Source organism: Lepisosteus platostomus, chromosome 1 (assembly GCF_059453375.1).
Source record: "Lepisosteus platostomus isolate fLepPlt1 chromosome 1, fLepPlt1.hap1, whole genome shotgun sequence".
NCBI lineage: Eukaryota > Metazoa > Chordata > Actinopteri > Semionotiformes > Lepisosteidae > Lepisosteus > Lepisosteus platostomus.
The window spans coordinates 50,697,079-50,724,573 of NC_142611.1; the positions used below are offsets into that span (position 1 = coordinate 50,697,079).

The window sequence follows — 27,495 nt, forward strand, 5'->3', positions numbered from 1 at the left end:
CAGGGTAATAGCTAAACCAGGTCCTGTTCATGTCCAGGCTAGTGTTTCAGCAATTACATCATGCAGGAATGTCACCATGAAAGCTGTACATGCAAACCATTACTGTGACAAACAGAATAAAAATGAGGTAATATTAGCCATTGGAGACATACAGCAAAAATGGCAATTAAGTTTTAATTTTTTGAAGGAAATTATTTATTGAGTTCTGTAGGAATAACTGGAACAACATTATCAGGATATTGAATGACAGACAGACATTCAAACTTGATATACTGAACCAATAAACTTGAAAAAGTTTCTAGAAAACAAAGTTTCTGCAAAGCAAAGAAAAAAAACTAGGTTATAAGAAAGACTAAATATACAGGACCTTGTGTGCTTATTGCGTCTGCATTTCTGTTACTCTTCTATATTACTGGTTTATAGACCTACTGGTTTAATAGACCTGGATTAACACTAGAGATTCTAGGGAATTTCAGGTATGTGAGTTTTCTTTATTCAAGGTGACTCACCTTATATATAACACAAATAACCCCAAAGAAGCATTTCAGGTAGTCAGCAATAGTGCCCTTGGAGAATGTTCTGTAGTAAAACATGTTCATTATCGTCTTGTTTCTGTAGATGGGGTGAAAAAGAGAGCAAACACACATGCTGAAGGCCTGCCTTGCCTCTCTCATTGCTAGATTTGTTGTCAGCAACGGCCTGTCCACCCGAAATGGCACCCTGGAAATCACCGTGGAAACAGCTGACCGTGTGCTTCCGACTCTGTCCCGGAACACCGGCCTGCAGGTCCCGGCCGGCTCAATGATAGCACTGACCCCAGAAGCTCTGAGCCTCTCCGATCCAGACACTCCACCCAGCCACCTCTACTTCCTTCTAGCACGGCCGCCGCAGTATGGACAGCTCTACCTGCAGGGTGTGCCAATGGGCCAGGGTAATTTCACCCAGCTGCAGCTTGCCAACATGGATCTGGCGTACAAACACAATGGGGGACCCTCCCAGATTGACCGCTTCAGTTTTGTGGCCTCCGATGGCACCAATCATGGCTTCCTCGTGGATGGAAAGATCCACACAGAGCCCGTCTTTTTCACTATCCAGGTGAGTTAGGAAGAGTCCATGCAAACAGTCTTGAAACACCGTAAATGGAATCCCGAGAGGCCATGAAGATCCACATGACACACGTGTGTTGCTTGATGAAATTTTGTCAAAAAATAAACACAACGTCATCGTCATTCCCCTTTACGTCTCGGATAGTTTTTGGAAGTCCACATTGTTAGCTATGTTTTGATATTATGTTATATTATTAGCAAATCGACCAGCATGTTTGTAAGCATATATCTAAAAGGTATTGAAACAACTAAGGCAAAAAAAGACATTTGACTAATACATAAAGTACATATAATTAAACGGAACTGTCTCTGCTTGATTCAGACAGAGATTCTTCTAACCTTGGACAGGGGGTATCATACCCAACTTTGGGGTGCCTAATATTCTGAGCCCGAGCTCTCAAGTATATAGTTGGTCTAATTATTGCATTGACTACTTGATTGTAGTGCTTCTAACTTCATCCCAAAATGGTTAATAACTAACTATATTCTAAAGAAAGACAGAATTTTGAGTAATCAGCTGTAAAATACTCAAACACACTTTCTATGCATTGTATGTCTAATGATAAACCAACAAGTACACAGGACAAAAAGTCACCAACAAATGCAGACTAGTTTAACATTTCATTCCTCTATGCCCACAAGGCTATGCAGGTTTTGTGTAATGAAAGGCCTTGAAAAACTGTTAAATTTGAAGCAGATACTTTGGTTAGGTAACCGAGAGCTGAATCTGGATTGGAAACACTTTGGCCCTTGAGGACTGAGTTTGATGACCTTGCTTTAAAGAATTAGAATATCTCCATTATAACAATCATGGGAAGACTACTCATGCATTAAGATATTTTTGTTTGTTTGTTAGGTGGAAAAAACAGACAAGTCAGCCCCTAGAATTGTACATCTCCACTGTCTCTGGAAGGCAGAACAGCTGAAGGACGGGCGCTATGGTATCTATATCTCCTCCAGAGACCTGAAAGCATCACATTCTAGCACAAAAGACGAGGACATAACCTTTCAAATTCTGCAGGGTCCATATTTTGGTTATCTAGAAGATGCAACGACAGGTAAGATCTTATAAGTTCATTAAATGAAGGCATTCTCTGATGCTGAAATGGGTCAGAGGAGGTGTGTCTGTTCTTATTGTAGAGTACTCACATGTCTGCTAGTTTTTGCTCTAGTTGAGCTCTTAGCTAATTAACTGAACACTTAATTGATCTGAAATTCCTTTGTACTGTAAAATTGCCAGCTGTTGCAGAAATGAAAAATAACTCATAATACAAGCAAGATCATTAGTTCAAATGCAAATTTGATTGACTTAGGGCCCAATTATAATGGAAAACAGCGAAACGTTAAAGTCCTATGCTACAGTACATGAAAAGGGGTGCCACCTTTTTTTTCCTGCATCACCAGTTATTATTCTGGTTCTCAGTCATTAACAGTTAATGTTAAATTTAACAGTGAAGTTTCATTTTCATTTATCTGCAGGAAAGAGTACATTTTCTAGTTACTGCCGATCTGGTAGTTAACAGATTCCTCTTCAAATCAGTTTACATAGGAAGTTTGGCCTATTTTTGAATGGTTCTGGCAGGATTTTTATTTTGGACTTTTAAAAGTACCAAGGCAAAATTGAAGTTAAGAAAGTCTAGCTAACTCTCGTACAAACCATTGACAGTCCTTGATGTAATTGGTGCTCCCTTGGGTTCCTCACCCAAGATAACCTAATTCATCCAGTATAGTTTCAGTAAGTATCCAGCTGTGGGCAGGAACTAACAAATGATTAAAACCACAGCAGTCATTCAGATTAAAACTACATCTGCAGGTTTGTTTAAATATACATAGTACCTGGCAACTTCCCACTCAAAGAACGCCCACCCATCAATCCAGTAACTGCTTTACCCTTAGAGGTCACAGTCTAATCACTTTACTTTAATTGTATTTTGATTGTGGAATGGCTGAAGAAATCACTTTCTTGTCAGTTGAATATTTCCCATTAAATCTTTGAAAAGAAAAGCTGTTTATAATCCTATGATACTGTATCATCACACTCACCAAACAATTAACTTTATAAAGGTTCCACATCTCCTTTCCTCCAAAGTGCACTGTTTATGATTTAATCGGGTACCAATTTTTGTGTGTGATAATGACATCAATGAATCGACCATTTGAAACCTTTCTGGCTTTTTCAAAATGTGCAGAAATGTTTCTCAAGACAGCCAGCCCTCAAACTTATAAGAGTGTTGCCAAACCAACAAAAAATAATTCCCAGGTTCCACTTTCCTCAGGTATTTGTTACATTTGCTCCACTCAGGGAACTCAGGGGACAAAGCCAAATCAAAACATCCTGCAAATTCAAATTTAACAAAATACTTAGCTTCATTTCACATTAAAAATCCATGATATAGCACATATCAGTAGTGGTGAGACTACTGACTGTTGGTCTTATTGGTTTTATTAATCTTTTAAAGGCCAGTTCATCCATCACAGCTTCAGTCAGGGTGACTTGAATCGAAGAGGTATCCTGTACATCATCAATTCCGCCCTGGAAGCCCTATCTGACAGTCTGCAGTTCCAGGTGACTGACCCACTTGGAAACTCTGGAGCTTCCCAGATGTAAGGGATATATTTTTTTTATATATAATTTTATATGATTTTTTTCTAGAAACTCTTTACCAGTCAGACAAGTTATCAATTATTGTATTGATACTGCAAAAAGTGTACAAATAACAGAACATTCACAGTACAAACGTGAGGAGGTCATTCATCCAGTCTAGTTCATTTTATATTTTTAGTATCTAATTGAGGCAGGGATCTCATTCAGCTGTTTCTTAATGGGATGATTTCAGTTTTAACAACATGGCCTGTCCAAGCCTCCTGTTGCCCAAGTTTTAAATGCACTTCCTTGCAGTATTTCCACTTTTGTCCCCTGGTTAGTGTTTAGCAGCATGATTCTGAAGAAATCCATTGCACTGACCTTTGTCAGTGACCTGTGTCTCTGGGGATTTTGAATACCTGAATGAGATCCGCTCATACTATTGTCTGTTCAAGACTGTGTTTTCCTGAAGTCTATAAGTTCATTCTGCATTTCATTTTACAGTTCTTTTTCTAACAATCTTAAATTTCACATTGCTAAAATGAAACTGTAATTCTGTAATTCTTGCAGCCTTGACTTCAAATGGTCTAGAACAGAGTTCTCTCAAACTGAATATAAGGTTTGTGAAGATGTTGGTGTGATGTCATTGACAATTGAAAGGAAGGGCAACACAAGGGAATCCTCTTTTGTTGCAGTTAAGGTAAATACAGCTTCAGTTGTTGACAGTTTCCTAAACTGGAGGTTGATATTAAAGTTTGCATTAAAATACTTTTCCTCTTTACTTAATGCATTAATTTTTTGATCATGCTATTTTCTCTCTCCACTATCAATTTGGGCTAGATTTTTTTTGTATCTCACATTTTTTTCCCCTAAATTCCTGAAGAAGGACAAAAATAATGAAATAAATGAAATAAACATTTACATCTTGTGTATATTATAAAAACTTCCTTTTCTTTTTCAGTCATTTATTTGTACATTTCATTTCAACCTCCTGCAAATATATTTGTGTACAGTATGTCTATTTCTATAGAGTATATCTAAAACTGTCATAATTAGATTAAATTTTAAAAATCATATGTGCGGTTGGAATATGTGTTTTGCATTTTCAGATTAATGAAATCACAGCATCTGCTGGGAAGGACTTCATAATTGGCCATTCAAGTCTAACTCAATTTGATCCTGGTAAATTTCAAATGTGTTTGTTTCTCTTTTCGTTTTTCATTAGGAAGCGAATATATTAAGTAGGATATCACATATATCCACCTTTGCAGAAAAAATGAAAACTGTAAAAATCTAATCCATTGGAATGTTAATTGATTTGTTAATTCATAAGACACTATACAAACCTGCATACCTCAGATTAAGTAAGCACACTGGAACTTTATGATTTCAATTTACAGGAGAAGTTTCTGAAATACATTCTAAAAATAATTTGTGGAATAAATAATTTGGAAATATCTTGTCATTAATTAGAAAGAATAATGTATCTCCCTGAGAACAAATTCACGTCTTACACTTTTTTAAACCTCAACCCCCACACATTTTATAAAAGTTCTCTCTCCTGCTAAAATAACTGGGTGTGCAGAAGAAATTTTTAAATAGTTTAAACTTATTGTTATTAAACAGAGCAACACAAATAAACCAACAGCGCAACAGTTCTGTAAACTATATTACTGACTAGTTTAAACCACCATGTTAAAGCTCAGGAGACAGAGAGTTGTTATACTTCTCTACTCCACCAGGGGTCTCAATCAGGACTTGGCGGGTAGGAATCACTCAGGACCAGCTGGAGGAAGGAGAAGAGGTCTTTGAAGTGGTGCTCACCTCTCCCGCCAGCACTGTTCTGGGCAGCAACATGAAAGCTGTTGTGAAAATAATTGATTCAAAACAAGGTAAGACATGGAGTCATGCAAAACATGGTTGTTTTCACAGAGCATTTTAGGTTTTTGTATTATTTGCAGTTCATTGGACAATATACTGCACAGTATAGTGAAAGTAAAAAGAAATAGCAAGTAATGGTTAATACCATGCTGAAACGCAAAATGAAAAACATTTCGGCTGTTGAGCCTTCTTCAGGTCTGAATGCTCAGCAGCTGAAACATTATGTTTTCTTTCTACCTCTCAGCGTGGAATTAATCTTTATTCGTTCCTTTGCAGCCAACTCACACTGACACATCTCCCCACTCAAAACTCACCTTAAAATAATGGAAAAATGGCTGTTGGAACCAGAATATAAAGAAAAACTCAGAAGTTCCTTGTGAGAGGCTCAGTCAAAGGTTCTTTATCGTGTCTAAACCTACTGCACTCTCACATACTATAAATGGAAAATTTCACATTGCAGTCTAAACATAAATAGGGTACAATGAACCTAATGTTGTATGTTATACAGTGAAAAAGATCAGTGCAAAATGCTATATGGGAAGGGATCTCAACTTGTGAAGTAGCACAGTGCTGGTAACAGGAGCTCACAGGCTGCAAGGCAGGAGGTATGAGCTGCAGGTAGTGTGGCCGCACTCTGTAGGAAATAGGAATTGTGGAGGTGATCTGATGTGCTGCAGTGCTGATGTACTGCCACTGGAGCACAAGAGAGGAGAATGATCTGGACAGGGAAGCAGGATAGTAAGGGGAACATACTGTATGACCAGGCAACTGGGGAAGGTGGATAGAGAGAAAGAAGGAACTGGCATGGGAGGAGGCAGAGTAAAGGAGAATGAAGTAAGCAAGTCAGAATTAGGCAGAAAAAAAATGCCAAGGAAGAGTCTGAAGGAGGAGTATTTTCACTGCTTCACTTTCTCCCATTTTTGGACAGCAATCATTTTCAACAAGATAGAAAAGTAGTATTTCCTCTACAAGAGGGCCTGCTAGGCCAGACACATACTTTTCCATTCTACAGAGAACTTGGACCCAAACAAAGAGCTGAGAAGATTAAATTGCATAGATGTGACATTGAAAGGACTGACAAGAACATTTCAGGGAAGACGTGCTGCTTGTAAGAGAGAGGGTAACATGGTGTGCCAGAAATCAAAGTATCATGCATTTGATGCACTGAGTCTATGAATGATCACTTCATACCTCAGGGTTATCTTTTTTGCAATACAGGCCAGTGCAGCAGCAGTAGAACAAATGACCAGTTTCCAGTCATAACTGGCTTAAGAAGAAAGGTAGCCGCTGTCTCTTCAGAGCTCCCCCCTCCCAGCCATGGAATCATACAGCTGGAGACGCTGCCTCTCGCTCCAGTGGAATGGGTCAGAGGAGACGTTCCACAGCAGCACAAGCCCCCTCTCTCCCACACCAGACTGAGGCCTGTCGGAAATGGAAAAACTGTGAGGCGCTGGGCTTTGTACCATAATGGGTTACTGTGCTCAAGAGTCCTGTATTAATGTATACAGCTCAACTAATCCCTGAAAGATGTTTTTAATTTTAAAATACCAAACTGTTTTGAATCTATGCATCTCTGAATGCTCTCTTTTTCCCCTTGGCAGGTTCAGCCATCATCAGTTCATCACAATGGGACAGATTTAGTATTTACGGTGAGGTTATTTTGTTAAATAAATGTTTCATTTAATTAGCTAATGTTCTTAATCCTAAAACTGGCAAAAATTGGTATACAATGTGTAACACAATTAACAAATTCATAAACTCATTTTTGGAAATTAGAAGAGACTGTCTTTATAGCTGGATGAAGAAGAAATTTATTCAGAATGTGTCTGATTACCAAAAGCAGGGGAAATCCATTTATCTCTTTCTATACCAAAGTTACATTTTTTATTGAATGAAATCCTGCTGAGTTTCTACTCATTTTAGACTTATCAAATGAGCTTTATGTTGTGTAAGTTACCACTACACAGTTCCAATATGGCCCAAGTGGTTTGTTCTCAGCCATGTACACTATGGAACAGAGCAGGTCTGCCCTTTTTTCATAAAAGTTAGTTCATTTGGTATATACCATTTTAAACATAAGCAAAATAGATATTTTTTAACATTTCTTCACAACAAAATCTAAACGGTAAGAACTGAAATTAAAAGAAAATGCAGAGGAGTTTTGAAAAGTGAAGGCGATTGTCTTCATTTCCGTCATTTTCTTTGTAGTGCTTATTTTCATTTTCATTTTCCTTTCCTGACTATTTAAAACCCTGAGGAAATTAGCAGAGCTCCTTCAAGGTGGCACTGGCTGAACTTCAAATGTGGTGATAATAGTAAAACAGAGGAACAATGCCAGATATTCCCCATATGCTCACTGTAAAGATCATGTAGTAAACAGATGGAGGATATTATCTGATTCCTGATTCCAGGATATGCCTTTTTAGCTTGCACACTTGGTTACGAACCAAGCAGTAAATAATGAAAGATGGAGTGGATGCATTCCTATTCTCCAGTGACAAAAGGCTGATCTCTGAATGTTAGGTGGGAAAAGTCACAGTGTTGATCTTTTGGTTTCAATGGCAATGAAGCTGCGAAGGAATGAATACTATCATGATGTGAACCTTGAGTTCTTCATTGCATAAATGTAAAAACTTGTACCAAGATGGGGAAAAGTCTGGAATCTTGTTATGTTTGCAGATGACACAAAAGTGAGGTAAACCATTTGAAATGAGCAAATGTGTTGCAGAAACAGTTTGACTGTAAACAGGAATGGAAATTAAATTAAATGTAGATAAGAGTATATATCTTCATGCAGGTAGGAAGAACATTGAAACTATATAGGACTGAATTTGTTGAAACAACCACACAAACAGGAAGAATAAAGGAACCGTCAGGTAATCTTGGTCATATAGTTGTTAATAACTTTGCAATCCCAACATGTTGTTGTCTTGGAGGATCTCACAGAATCTCTCTCTGTCTCAAAGACATCGTTAGATATCTTTTTTTCATGTCACCAAGGACTCTCTGAATGGAAGAGTGGTCGCCTGATCACTGACCTGTACATTAGATTGAAGCTTAAAACACTTTGACACATTATTTTTTCATTCTCTTAGAACAAGCTTGGTGTAAAATGGTCTTTAGTAAGTATGTTTTGAATGAAGTCACAACAAATGACAATTACAGAAGGTTAAAATAATGACAGGCAATTACAGCACTGAATTACCCTATCATTACCTGACGTCTTCCTCTGTTTGCTTTAGTACCACGGAATAATGTCTCTCAGAGTGGAGGATGATACCTCTCCTTCCAGCACTGACAGAAAAGCTAAGGTGCTAGTGACCAGGAGAGGGCAGCAGAAACATCCCATTGTCTCTACAGGAAGCAACGCGGTTCTAAATCCAGTCCAAACTCCAACCTACTTCACACAGCAGGTATGGAAAGACAACACCCACTATGGGAATTCGGAAGTAGCAAAGACAAAGACAGAATCATGAGTCACTACAAACGTGACAATTTCTAAAACAACACACTTCCTCCAAAACTCACACCAAGCCTATGTATAAGCTAAATGTGCTCCTAAACATCTATTTAACTGTGCATGGGATGTTTGCTTATTTTCACTTTGTTTACAAACTAGAGCATTCATTCTGATGAACTCTGGATAAGATACTCTGCATGTGAAGAAAGGAAATTAAGGAAGATAAGGCCTTTTCTACTTATAGACTGCAGTCTGCATGTTACAAATTGAAGTCCCACATAGTGTAAATAGTCCTGATCAAATTTAGTTGTCTCTTTACAGGGTGGTGGAGCCAGATTCTTCCCCAAAGCCTGTGTTCCTGAACAAATAGGACTTATACACTTTGATCAGACTGTCCACAAGCTCTTCCGCTGTGATGGGATTTCTTGGAAACCCTGGAATCCAGCTGATGAAGTAATTATTGAGTTCAGTTTAACCAGCCTTGGATGGCATAGATACATCTAATAGGCGATTGGTATTTATTTGTTTCCAGGCTACTTTCTATAATCAGTTCTGTAGCAAACTACATTCTCAAAATTGAAACTTCTATTGACAAATTTACTTTCTATATATTCTAAACAAGGTCTATTAATAAGGTAAAACCAGTTATTCAGTCGTATTTTCCTTGTGAGAGTGGCTTTTTTTGTTGCTGAAGTTAAATCATGTTTTAATTCTTCTTTTCCCCATATCCAGAACGTCAACCCACAAAAATGTCCTTCTGGATGGACCTTCCATGGGAATTGTTGTTATTTTGTCAGTACGGATCACACAGCCACATGGAATTCTGCTACCAGGGCTTGCAAGGAGATGTAAGGATGCATGTAAATTCTGGGACACTAAAGAGATCAAGCTCAATTTGCCCAGAAGGGGAAATCTGTGCTTAAACACACAACTTAACTTTGGCTTCCTGACCACCCATCCCCCCAGGAGCTCCAAATGGGCAAATTGAAGTTAAAGAGTTAAAGCAGGGGTGTCAGACTCGTTTCCTGGAAGTCGTCGAGTCTGCCGAGATTTCTTCCAACCAGAGAAGACAGTTCAACTATTAACCTAATTATTCTCTTAGGCATATACAAGATGGCACTTTTACTGTTGATAACGTAAAGCACTCATGTCAGTAAAAGGTACAGTTACTTATAAAACAGCTCAGAGCCATGTTACAAGGATCACACTGATGCAGTTATATTAACAATAAGACCCACTAAGTAAAAGAGCTCAGGTTGGAACCTGAAGAACTAGGCCCACCTGGACCCCTGAAGTGAAGCTAGGAGTTGACACCTTCCTCAAACGCTAAACTGACACAAGGTGAAGCGAACCCTGGTTCTAATGTCAAATTCAGTTTCAGCATCGTGAACTATCCCTCTTGCTCGATGTGTAAATCCTTCATACCTGAGGAACTTGAAATTCGTTTTTGTTACCTCCTGCAAATATCATTTTTTGCCATGCAATTAAGTTTTCAGTAATCTGGCAACTACACGACAGGAAGCTCAAACCTGTTGTGCTTCTGCTCCTGTGTCATCATTTCATCTGAAATGTCTGTGGAAAAAGAGACACAATACTGATTCAATTATTTTAGCAATGATACTGTACCTGAATGTAAAGTGCAAGAGTTCCTTGCTCTTTGATAACATTTATTGGACAGAAATGTCTTAGAAATTGTAGGAATTGTCAAGTAACTTTCATTTCTTGGCAGAAAGGGTGACACAAAGTCACATTTTGTTTGGTCTCCTGGCTAAAGTCTTCTCACTCTCATCTCTCTTCTCATCATCATCCCCCTCACCATTTCTAGCCTGGGTCTGAACAAACAAACAGCTTTGCTGTCTTTCTTCCATCACAGCTAATGAGCCCACAGTCCTGCCTTTCATTTCCCTCCACATTATCAGGACACATTCAAGCTAGAAAGCTGAGTTAATATGAGGTCCAGAAACCATATGTGCAAAAACATACAATTTGTTGCAGTCATACTCATCCAGTGCCCGAGCAAGTACATGGCAGATGCTTTTTAACCTGATAAAAGTTCAGTGTCATCTTCAAAACAAAGCAGGGAATCAGTACACGGAAATTAAGGAAATCAGTAGGGAAATGGCCTACAATGAAAATTGAAAAATGTAGCACTGAACGCAGGAGAATATGATTTAAATATTAATTATCCTCCTAGGTATTAACAGTCAACCCAAGAAATGGAACGGCCCATCAGTGAAACATGCAGTGGAAGTTCATTTAAAATGGACAAAACCAGACAGTTTTTACACAAAGATGTCTGCATGTCTAGGACGAGTTACTCAGACGTTGGTGAAGCTGATACAGCTTCATTCAATAATCAGCTGGCATGTGCAGATATATATACTGTTGCAGATAGTATACAAACAGAAATGTTCCATAAAATTTAGGTTCTAACAGTAAACACAGCATTCATTATTATTAGTTTCAAAAGGATGTGTATTTAGACCCAACTATAATTGGAGGATCTTATAGCTTCTGCTACCTTTACTCTTTTTTATTTCACCAGTCACCATGGCAACCTTGTTAGTGTTCTGTCAAAGCCTGACATGGACTGGCTGTGGGACTTCAGTGGAAGAAAGCCCTTTTGGATTGGTAAGACGTTTAACCTAAAGAAAAACCAAGTGTATTAACTTTAGCCAAATCACCTATGAATCCTAACCTTTGTCTTGAAAATAATTTGGTTCAAATTCAAAAGATTTGATTTCAGTTACAATTTGTTCAGAAACAAATAATACTTTTAGCCAATAATTCCAAAACCATTCCTTATATTTTATTGTTAGAAAGCCATCTTCGCTGAACAAATTTTCTTAAAACTGAAAAAATCAAAATGTGAAATTCAGGAGCATTAAAAACACTCCAAACTGTTTGTGTCTATGTTTACTAAACAGGAATAATTGAATCAAAGGAGGTTAAATACCAAGTGAGTCAATTTTTCAATGAACAAGTAGTTCAACAAACAAGTAATTAATCTTGAATTAGATGCCAGCAATGCTCACAGCTCACAATGGCATCACCATTACATGAGCATTTAAATCTGGCTAGGGAAATGTATTCCACTCATGGAGATGCATGTGTACATGGTCACAAATCCCCACATCATATGTCGGTCCAGTGCATCCCACAGGTGCTCTACTGGGCTCACATCAGCTGAGCCAGGCGCAATATGCAATAAGACATAAATCCCAGAGATGTCTCAATCAGATATACCGATCTTGGACCAGATTGGTGATTAGTGGCAGGCTGGCTGCTTTAAAAACAATGACGATTTGCAGTGACTTCCAAGACTGGAAGGGTTGTTGACCCCTTTCCTAAGTAGATCATTTTCAGCCTGCAAAGTGAACCAAGCCACACAGATGGGGATATGCACTGTTAACCACTGGATTGTAACTGTACTTTGCCACAGTTCACATAGTTCTGTGTTTCCCTGGTCTGGGACATTTGTGTGACATTTTGCAAGAAAGTGACAAATTCAAATTCAACCAGCTTTATGGGGATGTCCAAGAAAAATCCCTAGCAGCTTTCACATGTACCAACATGACTTGGTGGAGTGTCCATCAGAAGAGACACTGTACAGGACTAAAACAAAGTGACTGGTCTGCAGCTCACAGAAGCCATTCCTGTGCATGCATCTCTGGTTTTAAAAGGGTTGTGGAAGGGTGCAGGAATCAGGGGAGTAAACAGAAGAAGTGGATAACAAAAAAATCATTTCAAATACGTTTACTACATTAAGAAAAAGACTGAAAATTTTCATTTGTCTCCCTCTGCCCATTAGGCCTGAATGACAGAGAAAACACCGGAAAGTGGGAGTGGGTCGGAGGTGAGCCAGTGACCTTCACAAACTGGAGGAAGGGGCCTCCCAGGGTGAAGAGGAAGGCAGGGAAGAATTGTGTGCTGGTGTGGAGAAGAGGGAAGTGGCAAGTTAAAGACTGTAAAAAGGGGAGAAGACATCACTATATATGTTACATTAGGACCTGAGCAGCACGCAAGCTGAACGAAGACCAAAGCACAGGCACCAAGATAAGATGCATGAAGGGACATTAAATCAAGAGAGTCATATTTATTTATTTTTTAATTAAGCAAGGTTAAAAACTAAAGATGCGTTTCATAAAACCAGTGGTAGTAAAGGTTACTTCTATAACAACACAAAGCACCAGTAATAAAATGGCAAAATGCATCTCAGGATTGCAACACTGCACATACAGTACTGTAAAATAGCCCTGCAAAAAGAAGTGGCAAATTTAACTCTCAAATGTGAATCAATAACAGGTCAGAGTTGCTTCATGAAAGCCTTATATGTTTACATATTCTTTAACTCAGTTTTGATGTTTGAGATTTCAATAGTGCGTAACATTTTAAATTTATACTGTAACAAGAAATTGTACTACTAGAAACAAGGCTCATAGATTATTGTACATACAGTAGTATCATCTTTGAAGTACCACTAGCTAGCAGCATTCACAGCTGCTAAGAAGCCAGTGGAAATCAGATCAGATTTTCCTAAATGTTAATACACAGAGCACATGCCAAATACCATCTTTACAACATACTAAATCATTGAGTGCACATTTCATAAAAACATAAGCTATAGTGTGTCCCGCAGACAAGAGTGCAGAAGAACATCAAATAGGGAAAAGTCTCTTATATCAGGCTATTGGCAAATTTCAAACTTAGTTTAAAAATGACCTCAATAACATTCCGTTTTATAGCATAGCATTCTCTGTGAAACATAGGAATTTAAACTTCAAAGAAATTGTACAGCAGTGCAAAACGCTATGCTATACTAATGACAGGAACTGTCCTAAAACTGTTCAAATAACCCATCACAAGAACAAGTTAATAATGAAATAGAGTTTATGACAACAGAGGACGTAAGTGTCTCATTATCTTCAGTGTGTCTAATATTATGTCTTACATCTATTTCACTGTTATTTAAAAATTACCTTCCAGAATAAAATGATAGAGAAATATGTCAGTTATCAAGTAATTCATAAATCCCATCAGGTAGAAACAGCCTCAAAATTCCTCTGAACCATGAAACTGAACATGGCACTACTTTCATTTTGCTTAACAGATAATACATTCTCTCTTTTTAACTTTGTAAAAAATAAAACCAGATCATATAAAATCCAGAAATGGATTATTTTAATTTAAAACAAATCTTAGCCAAATTAATTCAAATTAATGTGTTCTTCAAATAATTTGCATGTCTAATACTTATGACCCCTCTGAAATTGTCACATGATTCTTACAAAAAATTATACCATATTGATGTCCTCAGTCCATGCAAGGAGCATAAACGGAGGAGCCAAGATGCCTTATTTACATAAAATGCTCTCTGTGAACACGCTATTTTGCAAACAAAATAATACCTAGCCCCCTCTTTGCTACCCCAATTACATTCAAAGTCCTGCTTAACATATTTGAGTGTTCAGCACTCTTACCATAAAAAAGACACACAATTACACATGTGTTTACATTTTCTTTTTATCCCACAGACTGTTTACAATGAAATCAGTCTTTGGAAGATTCTCTTTCTTAAATTCCTTTTCCTCTTAGGTCTTTGAAGTGTGGGTGGCAGACACAGATCTGCTACCCAATAAAGCCACTACTCAATGTGGAGTGTTAACTGTCACATCCTTTCTAGTGTGAGGTCCACACTCAGTAGAGTGCAGATGTCCCTCCTAAAGTCTGTCAGGCATTTTAAATAACTGCACAGATGAACTGGGTATTGCAGTGGTAGCAGCCCCTGCAGCACAGAGTATAGGAAGATTAGAATGCACAAGCCTCAGGATTCTTAGCACAAAGTGTATCCCTTCTTGAGAACTTTCACCTTGCCTCGCAGTTATGACTATACTATATATTGTAGAAAGTGGCGTAAACGAAGTTTCAGACACTGTGTTTGGTATCTTGTATTGTCATATAGTCTTTTTGTTTTTAATAATAAATTTAGTATTAACATAGATAAACGATTAAAATCAGATTTCTTTTATACACAATTGTCTAATGAAAAGAAATTTTTTATTTTATTTTATTTTACATAATAATTTCTATAGTCTATGTTTTGTTTTTTAAAAAGCACAAACATTACTATAAGTATTATTCTATTACCATATAAAGGCACAGATACACTTCTTATATAGAATAAACAGTCATATTTAAGGAAACCAACAACATGAGTATTATTATGCCACATCAACAGTGATGGATACTTTTCCACACTTTTACTGTAAATGAATGTCCCTGAGGCTCATATCTGACTGGTAATAGTTATATTGTAATTATACATTAATATAATGTATAGTGCAAGTATGGCACAGACAGTTTTTTACAACAAACAAGATTTACCTGGTCAGAGAAATAAAATATTCTTAGAAAAAGATATTGTAAGAAAAGGATACGCGAGGCTGTCACATTTGATATTTCAGAAATGTATTACTCATTCATTTAAAAAATCCCTGAGTGCAGAAAAAATATCTGCACATAATGTGGTGTTTAATTCCTTTCCAGGGCATCAGTTTGTTTGTCTGATGTGGAAATGAAATTAATGTACGTGTTTTTGTAATACCAAGGACTTTTCATGAGTATCTCAGATTTAAAGATTCTCAGTTGCCAAGTTCTTAATCACATAATAATGTAAGAAGTATAATAAGCCACAAGTGGGATATTATATTGATGACTATAATTAAAAATAAACTGTAATTATATGCTCAGTTGTTATTTTGTGGTCTGTCCTGTAAACCAGAAATATCTTTGTTATGTTTCCAGCAGCCAGAGATGAATCAATTTTTAACCCTTTTATATTGTCTTGGCTCTTGGTTTTTGAGCTTTGAATGAGCACTTTCATACAAACCTTATGCTTTAAGCAATGCCTTAATAATGTTTACCTGCAAAAGAAGGCAGGCACCCTATATTGGAAGAAGCAGTTAGAAAATGGAGAGACAGTTGAAAATTTAAAATTTCAATGTAAACCTCAGATTTTATATATAGTTTAAATAAAAACCTGTGGTTTCCATTGAACTTGTAAATGGTCCATCCATTTACTATCCCAGCTAGCAAGGGGTGCAACGCAGGGTACACTCTGGACAGGACACTGGTCAATGACAAGGCAGACACAGACACAAACACTAACACCATGGTCAATTTTCCCAGAAGCCAGTTAACCTCCCACTATATTTTTGGACTGTGAGAGGAAAATGAAGTATGTAAGTAAGAAAACCCATCCAAAAACAGGGAGAACGTACAAACTCCATACAGACAGCACCCAGGTCCAGAAGTGGCAATGCTATCCACGGCACCACTGTACCGGCCCATTAAAAATTCGCTCGAAATTAAAATCAAAGACCGCAGTTTTCCTCCATTATACAACTCTATCTGGGACTATTCAGACCACAAATTCAGTACTGCATCGCTTATTTTTTTAAGTATTTGTTATACTTTGTTACGTAAGCAGCACGGTGGCGCTGTGGTTAGTATTGCATTGAACAGGTCTCTACAGTATTTATAAAGAAGAGTGAAACAATACAGGCTAATAAAAATACGTTTGTTTTAATATGTCAATTAAAACGTTTCAGATTGAAGAATATGTATGCATTTCATCAAACCTATCGACTTTATCTAATTTATCAAAGGGTGGTATGAACTTCGGAAAATCTTTTTTCAGATTTTTTTTATAATCACACAGAATTTCAGCTGAAAGTTTAAGAAACTACGCTCGTATACATTACGTATTTCTTACCTCATCTGTCTGAGTAGTTCATAACTAATTCGCCATAACGACAAAATTGGTTACAAACTGCCCATTAATTCGCAGACCAGACTTGACTTGTCTAATTTGCTTATGGTTTTGACGAGATTTTAAAAGCAACTGTTAAAGGAGAAATCAGCGGCTGGCCCACTAATTTTAACTTTGTAACTATGGGGAACTTTATTTACACACGTATATTGTTCATTACAATCGGTTTAACTTGAATACGTTGAAGTCAACCGAGTATCTGACCTAAATACTATATTTTGACTTCAGATATTATGTATTTCTGTTATCGATGGCTACATTTTCTGTATACGAAAGTATGGGAACATACGCATGCAAAACCCATTACACCAGTGTTAAATCGGCCAATATGCATAGGCTTTAGACACCACAATAAACATTTCTCTGTTTGTTTAGAGAGAAAACAACTTCAAAGAGGGACTTTCTAGCAAAACACTGATGTGACAAAGGGGTTAACATAAACACGTACTTTATCATAATTAAAATCTAGACCTTGTTTGTGAAGTTTGGCACAATGATACACCCCCCATTGACACTAATGCAGATAATGAATTTCCGAGTTCACATAAGAAGGGGTCTTTTTATCCCCGCTTTACAAAAGTGCTCCCGCATACGCATCGGACGACGTATTCTGGAGCAGCCAGGAAAAAAAATTAATGTTTAATCATGTTTACCACAGCCGTTATTGTTCTGGTAATAACTGCAATCCAGACAGAGATTCAAGGATGGACCATACACAGCTACGATGTATGGAGAAAATCAGAAGACCAACAACATAAAAGGGATCCGGTATTAGATCTGTTTACCAACACCTACAACGAAGGTACTGCAAGGGGACTGAGAAAAGCGATTGAAAATTTTGCCAACCAGACCCACGGGACAAACAATAAAGTGGGCAGCAGATTAGCGGCGTCTTTTGGGAAAATGCCCGCAGCTCACTCTCTGGAGTTGCGCTTAGAGGGTTTAAGGTCTGATGATTTAGGAACAAAACGCATCAGCCGCTTAATTACCAACAGTTTGCGCGGCGATGTGAAACCGACTCCTTCGGACAGTTTCAGGGATCCAGCATCAGCTTCTCAATTTAAAAATGCCAAAATGTTCTGGAACCACTTCTTGTTCAGGAGAAGATCGGACACCCATACCATCTTACCCATTAGTAACATCGAAGTGCTGCAGCAGACGTGTCAGGCCCTGCCCTTTTTACAGGTAAGAAAAAAACGTTATCTAGTTTAAAATCTCTAGTTCCAGCACACCCTGCTGTCTACCCATTTTTCTTAAAATGTTAAAGTGGAGTTGATGATGAATGTAATGTGAACTAGATCAAATTCAGTGTTCTTACAGGATTTTCCAGCTACCTGTATTTGTCTGTTCTTATAGGAACACAGTACATAAGTTAAGGTTTTACTAAATTAAAAAAAAATGTAAAGCAGGAAAAGGTGTAGTGCTGACATATAAATAGAATGAAAGTGTCCGTACCTCTCACCAGCTGATATAGGTAGATGGTGGATGAATGCTGAAATGACCCGCATGTTGTTCTGCAATTCTAGACGGTGGCCCATGATAACTGTGAGAATATGGTGCTCAGGAACAACCTGTGCTTTGGGAAGTGCAGTTCCATCCACGTCCCCGGAAATGAAGACGGCCACTACGCCTTCTGCTCATACTGCTTCCCTGTCAGGTTCACCAGGAAGACTGTGCAACTTAACTGCAAGGGCTCCTTACAAGTCACCAAAGTGGTGATGATGGTGGAAGACTGTCAATGTGAGGTTCAGAAAGGGAGCCATCCTCACCAGCCAGGGCCCTTTCTCATGGACCCTAGTCACCTGGGCAATCAGGCTGAGGAAAGCGGCCATGACACCTACTAATGATAGGTGCAGCAGAGGGAAGAGTTTCGTCACCTGTTTTCAACTTCAAGTGCCTGTCACTTTTCCAGGTTCCTGTACTATTAAATGGTTTTCTACATTCATATTTGTTTCAAAATGACTGTTTTTAAATATCAACGACAACATCAGTGATTAAGCTAATTTGATTTTCTGTTATATTTCTTGTCTTGATTGTACAACTACGTGATCATTTTCTTCTGTTCATGTGAGGTGTGGGCCTGTTAGAGATGACTGGCTCCTCATCTCTTGACCACCCTTAGGAAATTTACATCAGACTTAGAAATGGCTTACATGACCAAGAGTACCTTCAATGTCCAGGACTGCAAAAGTTTTGCAGTGTCTCCCAAATCTTCTAAATCACATCTCAAGAAAATGTTTATTCCAGATATGAAGCTGTATATTTTGGTGGGTAACTACCACTCCTTAAAAAAATTCCTACACTTATTTTCTTATTTTAAGCTACTTTTTGGAGCAGTTCTTTGACATTCAGAATATAATAAAGGTTTTAACCTTGAAATATGTCTGAAAACATCCATCTCCCCAAAGAATATTATGTTTTATTGTTTTCTGACTTGCTATATATAAAATTAGTATTAACAGAATGAAAGTGTCCATATTTGGCAGTTAAGGATGGAGTGAAGGGATGTGATAACAGATATGGGGGTCTATCAAAAGATTAGTCAATAATATTGGACAGAGAAAAGAGGGGAACTGCTCAAACATCTGGATTTGAGCTCAACCTATGAAACACCATGTCGTTTTTGTACCATCTGTAGGTTGTATTGGAAAAATATATAATTTAGAAATTCATTAGAAATTAGAAACCTGACCTGCACAATTCAATTTTTCGTCTTGGTGTGCCATTTGAAAGCCTGAAAAAATACAACATTCATAAAAGCAGGCAACACTAGCTATCAAAAATTTTGAGCCTGAGCAAAAGAACTCTTTTTGAATAAAACATAACTGCAAAGTACCTTAAAAATGGCTAAATAGTCATCTGTGAGCTTTCCTTATGTCCTGTTTGAACTGAAAATGTCCTGGTTACAACATAGTAAACACTTTATATACTCATCACTAAGAAATATTGATCTAGCAAACAAAAAATAATACATACATTTTACAACCACTACAAGTGACTTTCACTACGTTATGTTTGCGTTGTTATGAATTTTGGCAGTTGAAATGTTCTTTTAATACTTTTTTATCATTACCCATCTTTTCAACATTAAACGAGTGCCTGGTTCTATGTCATTATTAATATTGTTCGGAGTAGAACTTAATAATGTTTTAGTAACAGGAAAAACAGCACTTGCAGTTAATAAAACCACAACTTAGCCATTGCAGTTGTCTTACACTTTTGTGAATCCTCTTTTCTAAAAGTAGATTCCATAATAATCATAAAACTAAGTGCATTATTGACAATCCAAATGTAAGCATTAATCATGAATAAAATTAGCTGACAAGGAAATAAGGGTTAAAAAGAATCAAGCAAATTGTATAAATGATTTGAAAATACATTTAATTAGATTTCAGGTTAGAACCATACTGTCACATTTACCTATACCATGATCAACCGAAGATAAGCAGCATACCATACCATAAAGAAATGACAGACCTCACGTTCTGCTGGTGTCTACAGATTTAATAATAAGTGATTAGGAGCATTACATAAATTCATCTAGGGAGCACTGATTAGGACCTAGGAACACAAAGATGATATGCTAGAAGAAGTCTTTACTGTGTATGTAACTACCTGCTAATAATGCTGAGAACTGCCACATTTCTCTGTTATTTTGTTAAAATATTGGCTCATGATTTAAAAGGAGGGGTTAAAGTAAACAACCACAAGTACACTGACAAAAAAAGCGACATCTAAAAGAAAATAAGTAGACTGGATCGGTCAGGGAAACCCAACGACCAAAGCCAATGGCACAAGGACGAATGACTAGGCACCCAATGTAACAAAATGTTGTTATCTGGGACACTGAAGACAATTTGACAATGAGGTAGGGCAAGAAGTCAACCAGTGCTGGCAATGGCATTTACACTGAGGTATCTGCACTCATTCAAAAAAACATCCAGTGTTCCCTTCTCTTTCAACTGTTGTCTCCAACAGGCAAAAAAATTATGTGTACTATAGGTTAATTTAAAAATCACAAAGGTCAAAAGAAAACAGAGAAATGTGTGTCTGTGTCAGTCCTTTCTCTTGTGAGCTTTCCCCCTAGATCAAGGATGTTACTTCCAGCTTCTGTTGCACCTGACGGCTCCTCCGCTATTTCTCCAGCATTTTGCGGATCATGTAGTTGAGGATACCTCCGTGGTGGAAATATGTGAGCTCCACGTCTGTGTCAAACCTCACGAGGGCCTGGATGACCTTCCCTGTGTCCAGCTGATGAAGCCAAGAAGAAAACAGTTAAACAGTGGTTAAACTGTAGGCAAAGATGACTGCCTGTCCTTTCGGCAGTAGAGAAACTAAAATCTCTAATCAGACCAATCTTAGGGGATCATTGCCTTCACAGTACAGATGCTTCTGTTCAAACATGAATGAATACTAAATTCATGTACAGTGCAGAGTTTGTGAACATCCCCAAAATAATTCTAGACATTACAATTTACTGCAATACAATTACTGCTGCAATACCCTTGTTTATTCAACACTGGGTATTTGCTTAAATAGTCAAAAGGGGTTACCTTCACCAATTTAATGGTTTCTCAGATACAATGGTGAAGAAGAAATAAATCATAAGAATCAATGTATGTTCAACAATATGTTAACCCATAGTTTACTGTACAATTAAGGGGGTAATTTCAGTCGTGTTTAAATAACTGGGTAACAGGTAAACAATACACGTAGTTTGGGCAGCCCTGTCTAAATTGTAATTATTTTTCAGAATGTTTGAGCATTTGCTTTTCACTTGGAGGCTGTGTGTTACTTTGTTATTGTTGTTTTGTGTGTTACAATTGTAAAGGTAAAATATATTACAAACTTTTGTGATTTCAGGCTTTTAGGCCATAAAATGTGTTACTTTGAAAAGGGTGTGTAGACTTTTATTGGCACTGTAGGTCAAAGTAGGGGGTTCACAACATTTTTCTCTGCACTGTATGTATTATTTTTATAAACATTTGCAAGAGAAAAAAAGTCTTCAAAGCAAAAGGTTATTATACCTTTAAAATATGCAGGGGGAACTGCTCCAAGGCTAGTTTAAATATAATTATGGGTGTTTTGTTATTATCATGGTCTAGGGTTAGGCACATTCATTTTGTACTTTTCTGTTACCTTGACACCCTGATATCTCAAACAACCAGACCTAAGATGTTTCTGAGCTAACAATGTATCACTTCCACTACAAAATACCTGTTATAATTATAATCCATCAAGGAGAAGTAAAAACACATTTTGCCCCTTCCACTAATAATAAATATCTTGTCTTTACACTCACATTTTTTTTCTAAATCAAAGATATAATATTTGAAAACACCTGCATTTATTATACCTTTTCTGAAGTAATTTTACTTAATTAAAACCTTTCGTTTGACTTGCACAGCTGCATAGGTGAGGATGTCTACACAAAGCTGTCAGTGAAATCACAGGCATGTGCTCGGTTGAAAATGCATGACAGAAGCAGAGCCAGAAGCATTTTAAGTCAGGTCTCCTTCCTGTGTGTCAGGAAGCAGCTACCTGCAACTGTTATCACCAGGCGAAACTATAACACACAACACCTTTGGCGTTTTTGGCATATTTGCATCTAGCCCATGTGAAAGAACATCTTCAGCCTTTCCCAGAGATACTTAGAAAATCCCTTTTGGAAAAGTATTTTTTTTAAAAGGTGTTAACAATGTGAGATGTTCTAAATGAAAGCACGAGTGTGCAAATGGAAGTTCAAGTTGGATTAAACTGTTTGCCTGTTCTCTTGTTTGCTTGAAGAACACGTAAACTTTGGATTATTTAAAATTAAAGAGAAATTAGAGACAGGACTTTGGAGGATGTGCGGCTGAGGAGAAGAGTGTAGAAGACTAACGACAGAGAGTGGAATTTACATGAGGGTGAAGGATTCTGTGAGAAGCCTAGGAATGAAACACAGAACAAGTCACTCCTGGCAGCTGGAGTCGGCCATCTACCCGAGCGCTTGCAGCCATTTTCTGGACTGAACACGGCGAGTATACCTTGATGTTGACAATCATCCGGGGCGTGAGTTTGTCAGGGATGACGATAGTGTAGCGCTCTCTCCCCGTGAGGCCCAGCGACTCAGCTGTGTCACCAGGGAGGTACTCCAGCGGGATGACTCCCATGCCCACCAGGTTACTGCGGTGGATTCGCTCGTAGCTCTCCGCCAGGACCGCTTTGATGCCCTGAAGGCAGGGAAGGCAAACACTCAGCTGCTGGGTCTGTCACGCTGCACCAAGCCACATTTACACAGAAAAATGAAAAGACTGCTGTGTATATGCTTTTACACCACAGGCCTCCTTTCCTGGGAAGCATTTATTTAATAACTACTTTTCTCGTTTAGTTGAAAATTCATAAAGCTTCGATAGCTTATTACCATAACAACTGTTGCCATACAGTGGGCAACAGGACTTCCCAAGGAGACGCTCTGTCTGAGACTGTGTAAGTCTCCCTGTCTCTATCCGACTTCAAAATCCATTTAAAACTTAAAACTAACTTAAAACTTTCTCCAGGCTAGCACTTCTTAATATTTGTTCAAGAAATGTTTTTTTCTCTCGATCTTGTAACTTGTGTTTTTAAACCTGTAGGCACCAGATCCTAAACTGTAAAGTATGTACAACAGATCGTAAACTGTAAAATATTTCTCCTCTCTCACCCCTTATAGAACATAGGAATGGTTACAAATGAGAGAGCTGTCAGCTTTGTAAAGTCCCACAGGATACACTGTAATTCACACTTTGGTGTTAACTTAACAGTTTTCTGCTCTCATGGAGAGCAAGTTGGGGTATGTGAAAAGACAAATTCCTAATACAAGAAATTATATATGGCCAATAAAGTGATCTGATGTCATCTTAATGCAAGGCAAACAGAACAAAAGGTTACCCATCTGCCCCTTCTTGTAATGACTGTTAAGACTGTAAATATTGTTTGGTAAGGTGGAATCTGAAGTTGGAGGATGGAAAACACCAAAGCTGTACCAGCAGAAATGGTCCCTTAGCCGCCCAATCCCTGGAGCTCCCAGAACCATACTCCTTTCCTGCCAGGATGATGAGAGGAAACCCAGCCTGCTGGTACCGTTCAGCAGCATCAAACACATCCAGCTGTTCCAGGAGACAAGTGCCAAAAACATCAAGACTACTGCACTGTACTGGGGTGGCGATACTGTAGCAAAGCAACAGCTAGCTGAATTATTCTGATTCTTAGCACACATCTAGCACCATCACATTGCTAATACAACTAGCGACATTCTGACATATAGTTTATATTGCATCTGGAATAAAAACATACAGCTCATGCTCAATATCACTAAAATAATAATGACAAAAAGGTCTGGCAGACTGTCTAGAGAGGGATTTTTACAGGCTTTAATCATCCTTACAAAGACAGCTGTGCCTACGTTTTGTCTACCATGATGGTTCTCTGCACACAAGTCAATTAGTAATCCCAGGTGACTAATCTTCAACAGACCTCAGCACACCTTTATTTAGCTGAAAGACTGATAATGAAGCAGTTAAGAGCTACTCCTCTCCAATGTTTTCAGTACCGTTTCTCCAGAAGGTATGTGCAGAGTCTCTGGTGCCTGCTTGTTCAGGAACTTGTTGAAAAGACGGATATTTGCAAAAGTGCCCCTTGCCATAACAGCATCGTTGCCACGGCGAGATCCGTAAGAGTTGAACTCACGGGGGCACAAACTGTAAAGTAAAAAGCCACATGTTACAGCAGGCAGCCCTGATCACACATCCCAGGGCAGGTGCTTAGATTCTGCTCTGAAGATCAAAGTAAGGGAAAAGGCAACTCTGGTGTTCTCAGTCCAAGAGATTGTCAAATTTCAGTTGAAGGAGAAAAAATCATTTAGAAAAAGGGAACTATATCTGACTTCAGGAACAATTTTAGTTTTATAAACAAAAGAGGGATACAATTTGATAAATCAGTTTTGATTTCAAAATGCTCATCTTCATTGTTCTTACATGATGAATTTGCTTTGGATATCTAAATTGAAATTGAACTGGGTCATAGTGATAAACTAGGATAATGCTAATTATTTAAGGACTGCTACACATTAATATTTCACACTAATATGCATGGATTCTTTCCCAGGTGAAATAAAAATCTCTCTTTGCAACCTTTTGTTGGCTACAAACACACCACTTTAATCATATTCAGTTCACTCATTTATTTTTTGTAGCTTGGAGGCAACTTGGAAAATCAATGTCTGAAAATGTCTGGATAGTCTGGAACCCATACCGTATAACCCGACTGATCTTTGACACTGAGGGCAGTTCAAGACAAAACATAGTGCAGTATGTGTATAACAACAAACTACTGTTAGAGAAACAGTTTTTTTCTTGTTCGTCATTTTGAAAGACGCTGCACAAAACCCCAAATGCAGTAAACTATCAAAACATCTAGATTCTAAATGGTTACTCATGCAAGCTCTAGAGTTCAAGTGCCAAAGATACTATCAGTCTGGAATTAGTCCAGAGAAGAACAACCAAATACATCCTGGGGCTTAGAAAAATGTCCTACACAGACTGAAGGAACATATCCTGTATAGTGTCGAACGAAGATGATCATGAGGGGACCTCATACAAATGTTCAAAATGCTCAAAGGAGCTCACAAAGTCAACCCAGAGGATTCCTTCAAAGTGAACAGTCAATCACAACCAGAATGCTCAAATACAAACTATGTGGAAGTGCAATTAAAACCGTGAGCAGAAGGCACTTTCTTACGCCAAGTAAAGAGTTTGGAACATGCCAACCAGCCACATTGTTGAAGCTGATATCTTGGCTTCTTTCAATATGTAACAGTAAGAGATCCTTGGATCAATTAGCTTTTCATTACTTAAGAAGCTGAACAGGCTGAATAGCACTTTCTCATGTACACCGCTTTAAATTAAAAGACCATCACTGAAATGCATATGGCCACGAGAGAAGCTTTATAAATAATTAACACTGCAGAACTACTAACTTGACTACATTTTGCCCCCTGCTAGGATTTACTGATTTAGTCAATTTAAATTCCATAACTGCTAAAGCTTGAAAGCATATATTGTAGTACAGTATAAATATATAATTCAGTACAATATCAAGTGTTCTTGTGAGAACACCTGAAGAAGACTCCACGGCCGAAACGCTATGTTTTCTTTCTTCTCTTTTCAGCATGGAATAAACCTATTGTTCCTTTGCAGCCTACGCGTGCTGACGCAGCTGTTCACCTGTTCTTGTAAGAATACACACAACTGTCAAAAAAAGCACATTTAGCATGCTTGAGAATAGTATTGTGCAGTTATGGTATCTTAGTCTACATTTTCAAAAATACCTTTACTTATGTACAGACTTCTAAGAGCTACAACATGATGTCCTCAAAGCAATGGCTATTTTGTCCAATGTGAAGACTTGAAAAAAGGGGATTTAGAAATGTCTGAACCCTGCAGTTTCACCAGTCCCAAGCAGCTTGCTTTGTTTGCTCACATGCACTCTGCCTGGTGTGGTGAAAAAAAAGCGTCTCTCACCCTCTGTTTACGAGGTAACGTGCTGCAGGGCTGTTGCGTGCAATATTCCCAGCTGGAGAGATGTGGTCCGTTGTCACCGAGTCCCCAAGGTTCAGCAGCACATACGCATCAGTGATCGACTTGGGCGACTGCAGCTCTACAGTCTATGGAAAGAAATCCAACTTTATTTCTTTATAGTAGCTTGTAATAGCCAAGGTGGAAGGTCAGTGCAGTTGAAACCCAAACAACGAATAAGCACAGCTGATGAGGTGCAGCTGGTCAGAGCAAGCTGCTTCTAAAATTCAAACTCAAGGAGTTTAATTTCCATTACCAATGAATTACAGTTTGGCCAAAGCAATAACAAATTGCAAAACCTTTACAAACATTTAGGGCAATGACATCGTATTACTATTTGAGAGGCTTGCTCTCTATTCCTCAGGCTGTGACAAGAGATCACATACGGGGCTGCCAGCTCTTTTGAGTTTCCTCTGCTTGGAAACTGCTCTGGTTCCAAAAGGTGTGGGACTTCTGGAATTTGTTTTGTTATCTGGGGGAAGGATGTTTCCCTAACAGTCTAGCAGAAAGTGCGGAACTGATCAATTTCAGAAAAAGTGGTTCTAAATAAAGGCATTTTCTGTAGTTAGTCATCGTTTATCCCTACAGCTGTTAGTCTTTTTAATTGAGTCTGTAGGACAAAGGTTATTGGCAGATAACCATGAGATAGTTTTCATAGCTATTTAATGGCTGTTTATAGGATTGGTGAATATCAACCACGATCTTTTCAGGGTAAAGAGCTAACTGAAAATGGATGGATATTTCATATTAATATAGATTTTTTTAATTTCTTGTGCCCATAGGCTCTATCTCTCCTGTTACCCTGTATTGGATAAAGCAGTTAGAAAATGGACGGATGTTACTGCAATTAACTCACAGCTGGAATATATAAGCTTGATTAATTCAAGGATATATGAAACTGTTTTACACTGATTACTACTCAATCTGGTTTTATTTAACTGGTCTGAACAACATCACTGACGAGAACCTTGTCTTATATCAAGGCTGGAACTACGCTTCACCAGTGTCGGGGATTACTGGCTGGTATGGTTCATATTTTT

At 38.0% G+C, this 27,495-nt stretch overlaps 3 protein-coding genes across 8 annotated transcripts in view; 2 read left to right on the forward strand and 1 right to left on the reverse strand.

The window, feature by feature from the left end:
• frem1a (Fras1 related extracellular matrix 1a) overlaps positions 1 to 15,780 on the forward strand; it is a 59,883-nt gene extending 44,103 nt beyond the window's left edge. For 4 of the 5 annotated variants that reach the window (XM_088631168.1, XM_088631177.1, XM_088631169.1 and 1 more), the window contains 13 exons: positions 681 to 1,095; positions 1,963 to 2,164; positions 3,566 to 3,710; positions 4,261 to 4,390; positions 4,800 to 4,872; positions 5,433 to 5,582; positions 6,790 to 7,013; positions 7,173 to 7,220; positions 8,814 to 8,984; positions 9,353 to 9,484; positions 9,764 to 9,879; positions 11,577 to 11,662; positions 12,843 to 15,780. In XM_088631168.1, the coding sequence (XP_088487294.1) occupies positions 681 to 1,095; positions 1,963 to 2,164; positions 3,566 to 3,710; positions 4,261 to 4,390; positions 4,800 to 4,872; positions 5,433 to 5,582; positions 6,790 to 7,013; positions 7,173 to 7,220; positions 8,814 to 8,984; positions 9,353 to 9,484; positions 9,764 to 9,879; positions 11,577 to 11,662; positions 12,843 to 13,045 (2,095 nt within the window). In that variant the 3' untranslated portion in view covers positions 13,046 to 15,780. The remainder of the gene's footprint in view (positions 1 to 680; positions 1,096 to 1,962; positions 2,165 to 3,565; positions 3,711 to 4,260; positions 4,391 to 4,799; positions 4,873 to 5,432; positions 5,583 to 6,789; positions 7,014 to 7,172; positions 7,221 to 8,813; positions 8,985 to 9,352; positions 9,485 to 9,763; positions 9,880 to 11,576; positions 11,663 to 12,842) is intronic. The other variant, XM_088631180.1, reaches the window with a different exon arrangement.
• Positions 15,781 to 16,743: 963 nt separating this feature from the next.
• LOC148678065 (cerberus-like) lies at positions 16,744 to 19,689 on the forward strand. The gene is made up of 2 exons (XM_088631226.1): positions 16,744 to 18,047; positions 18,389 to 19,689. Exons 1-2 carry the CDS (start codon positions 17,508 to 17,510, stop codon positions 18,704 to 18,706), a joined length of 858 nt encoding a protein of 285 aa, XP_088487352.1. The 5' UTR covers positions 16,744 to 17,507; the 3' UTR covers positions 18,707 to 19,689.
• A 537-nt stretch (positions 19,690 to 20,226) lies between these two features.
• Positions 20,227 to 27,495, reverse strand: part of aco1 (aconitase 1, soluble) — a 32,824-nt gene continuing 25,555 nt past the window's right edge. For both annotated transcript variants that reach the window (XM_088631199.1, XM_088631211.1), the window contains 5 exons: positions 26,402 to 26,544; positions 24,433 to 24,580; positions 23,867 to 23,989; positions 22,889 to 23,074; positions 20,227 to 21,113 (listed from right to left, as the gene is read on the reverse strand). In XM_088631199.1, coding sequence (XP_088487325.1) covers positions 20,997 to 21,113; positions 22,889 to 23,074; positions 23,867 to 23,989; positions 24,433 to 24,580; positions 26,402 to 26,544 — 717 coding nt within the window. In that variant the 3' untranslated portion in view covers positions 20,227 to 20,996. The remainder of the gene's footprint in view (positions 21,114 to 22,888; positions 23,075 to 23,866; positions 23,990 to 24,432; positions 24,581 to 26,401; positions 26,545 to 27,495) is intronic.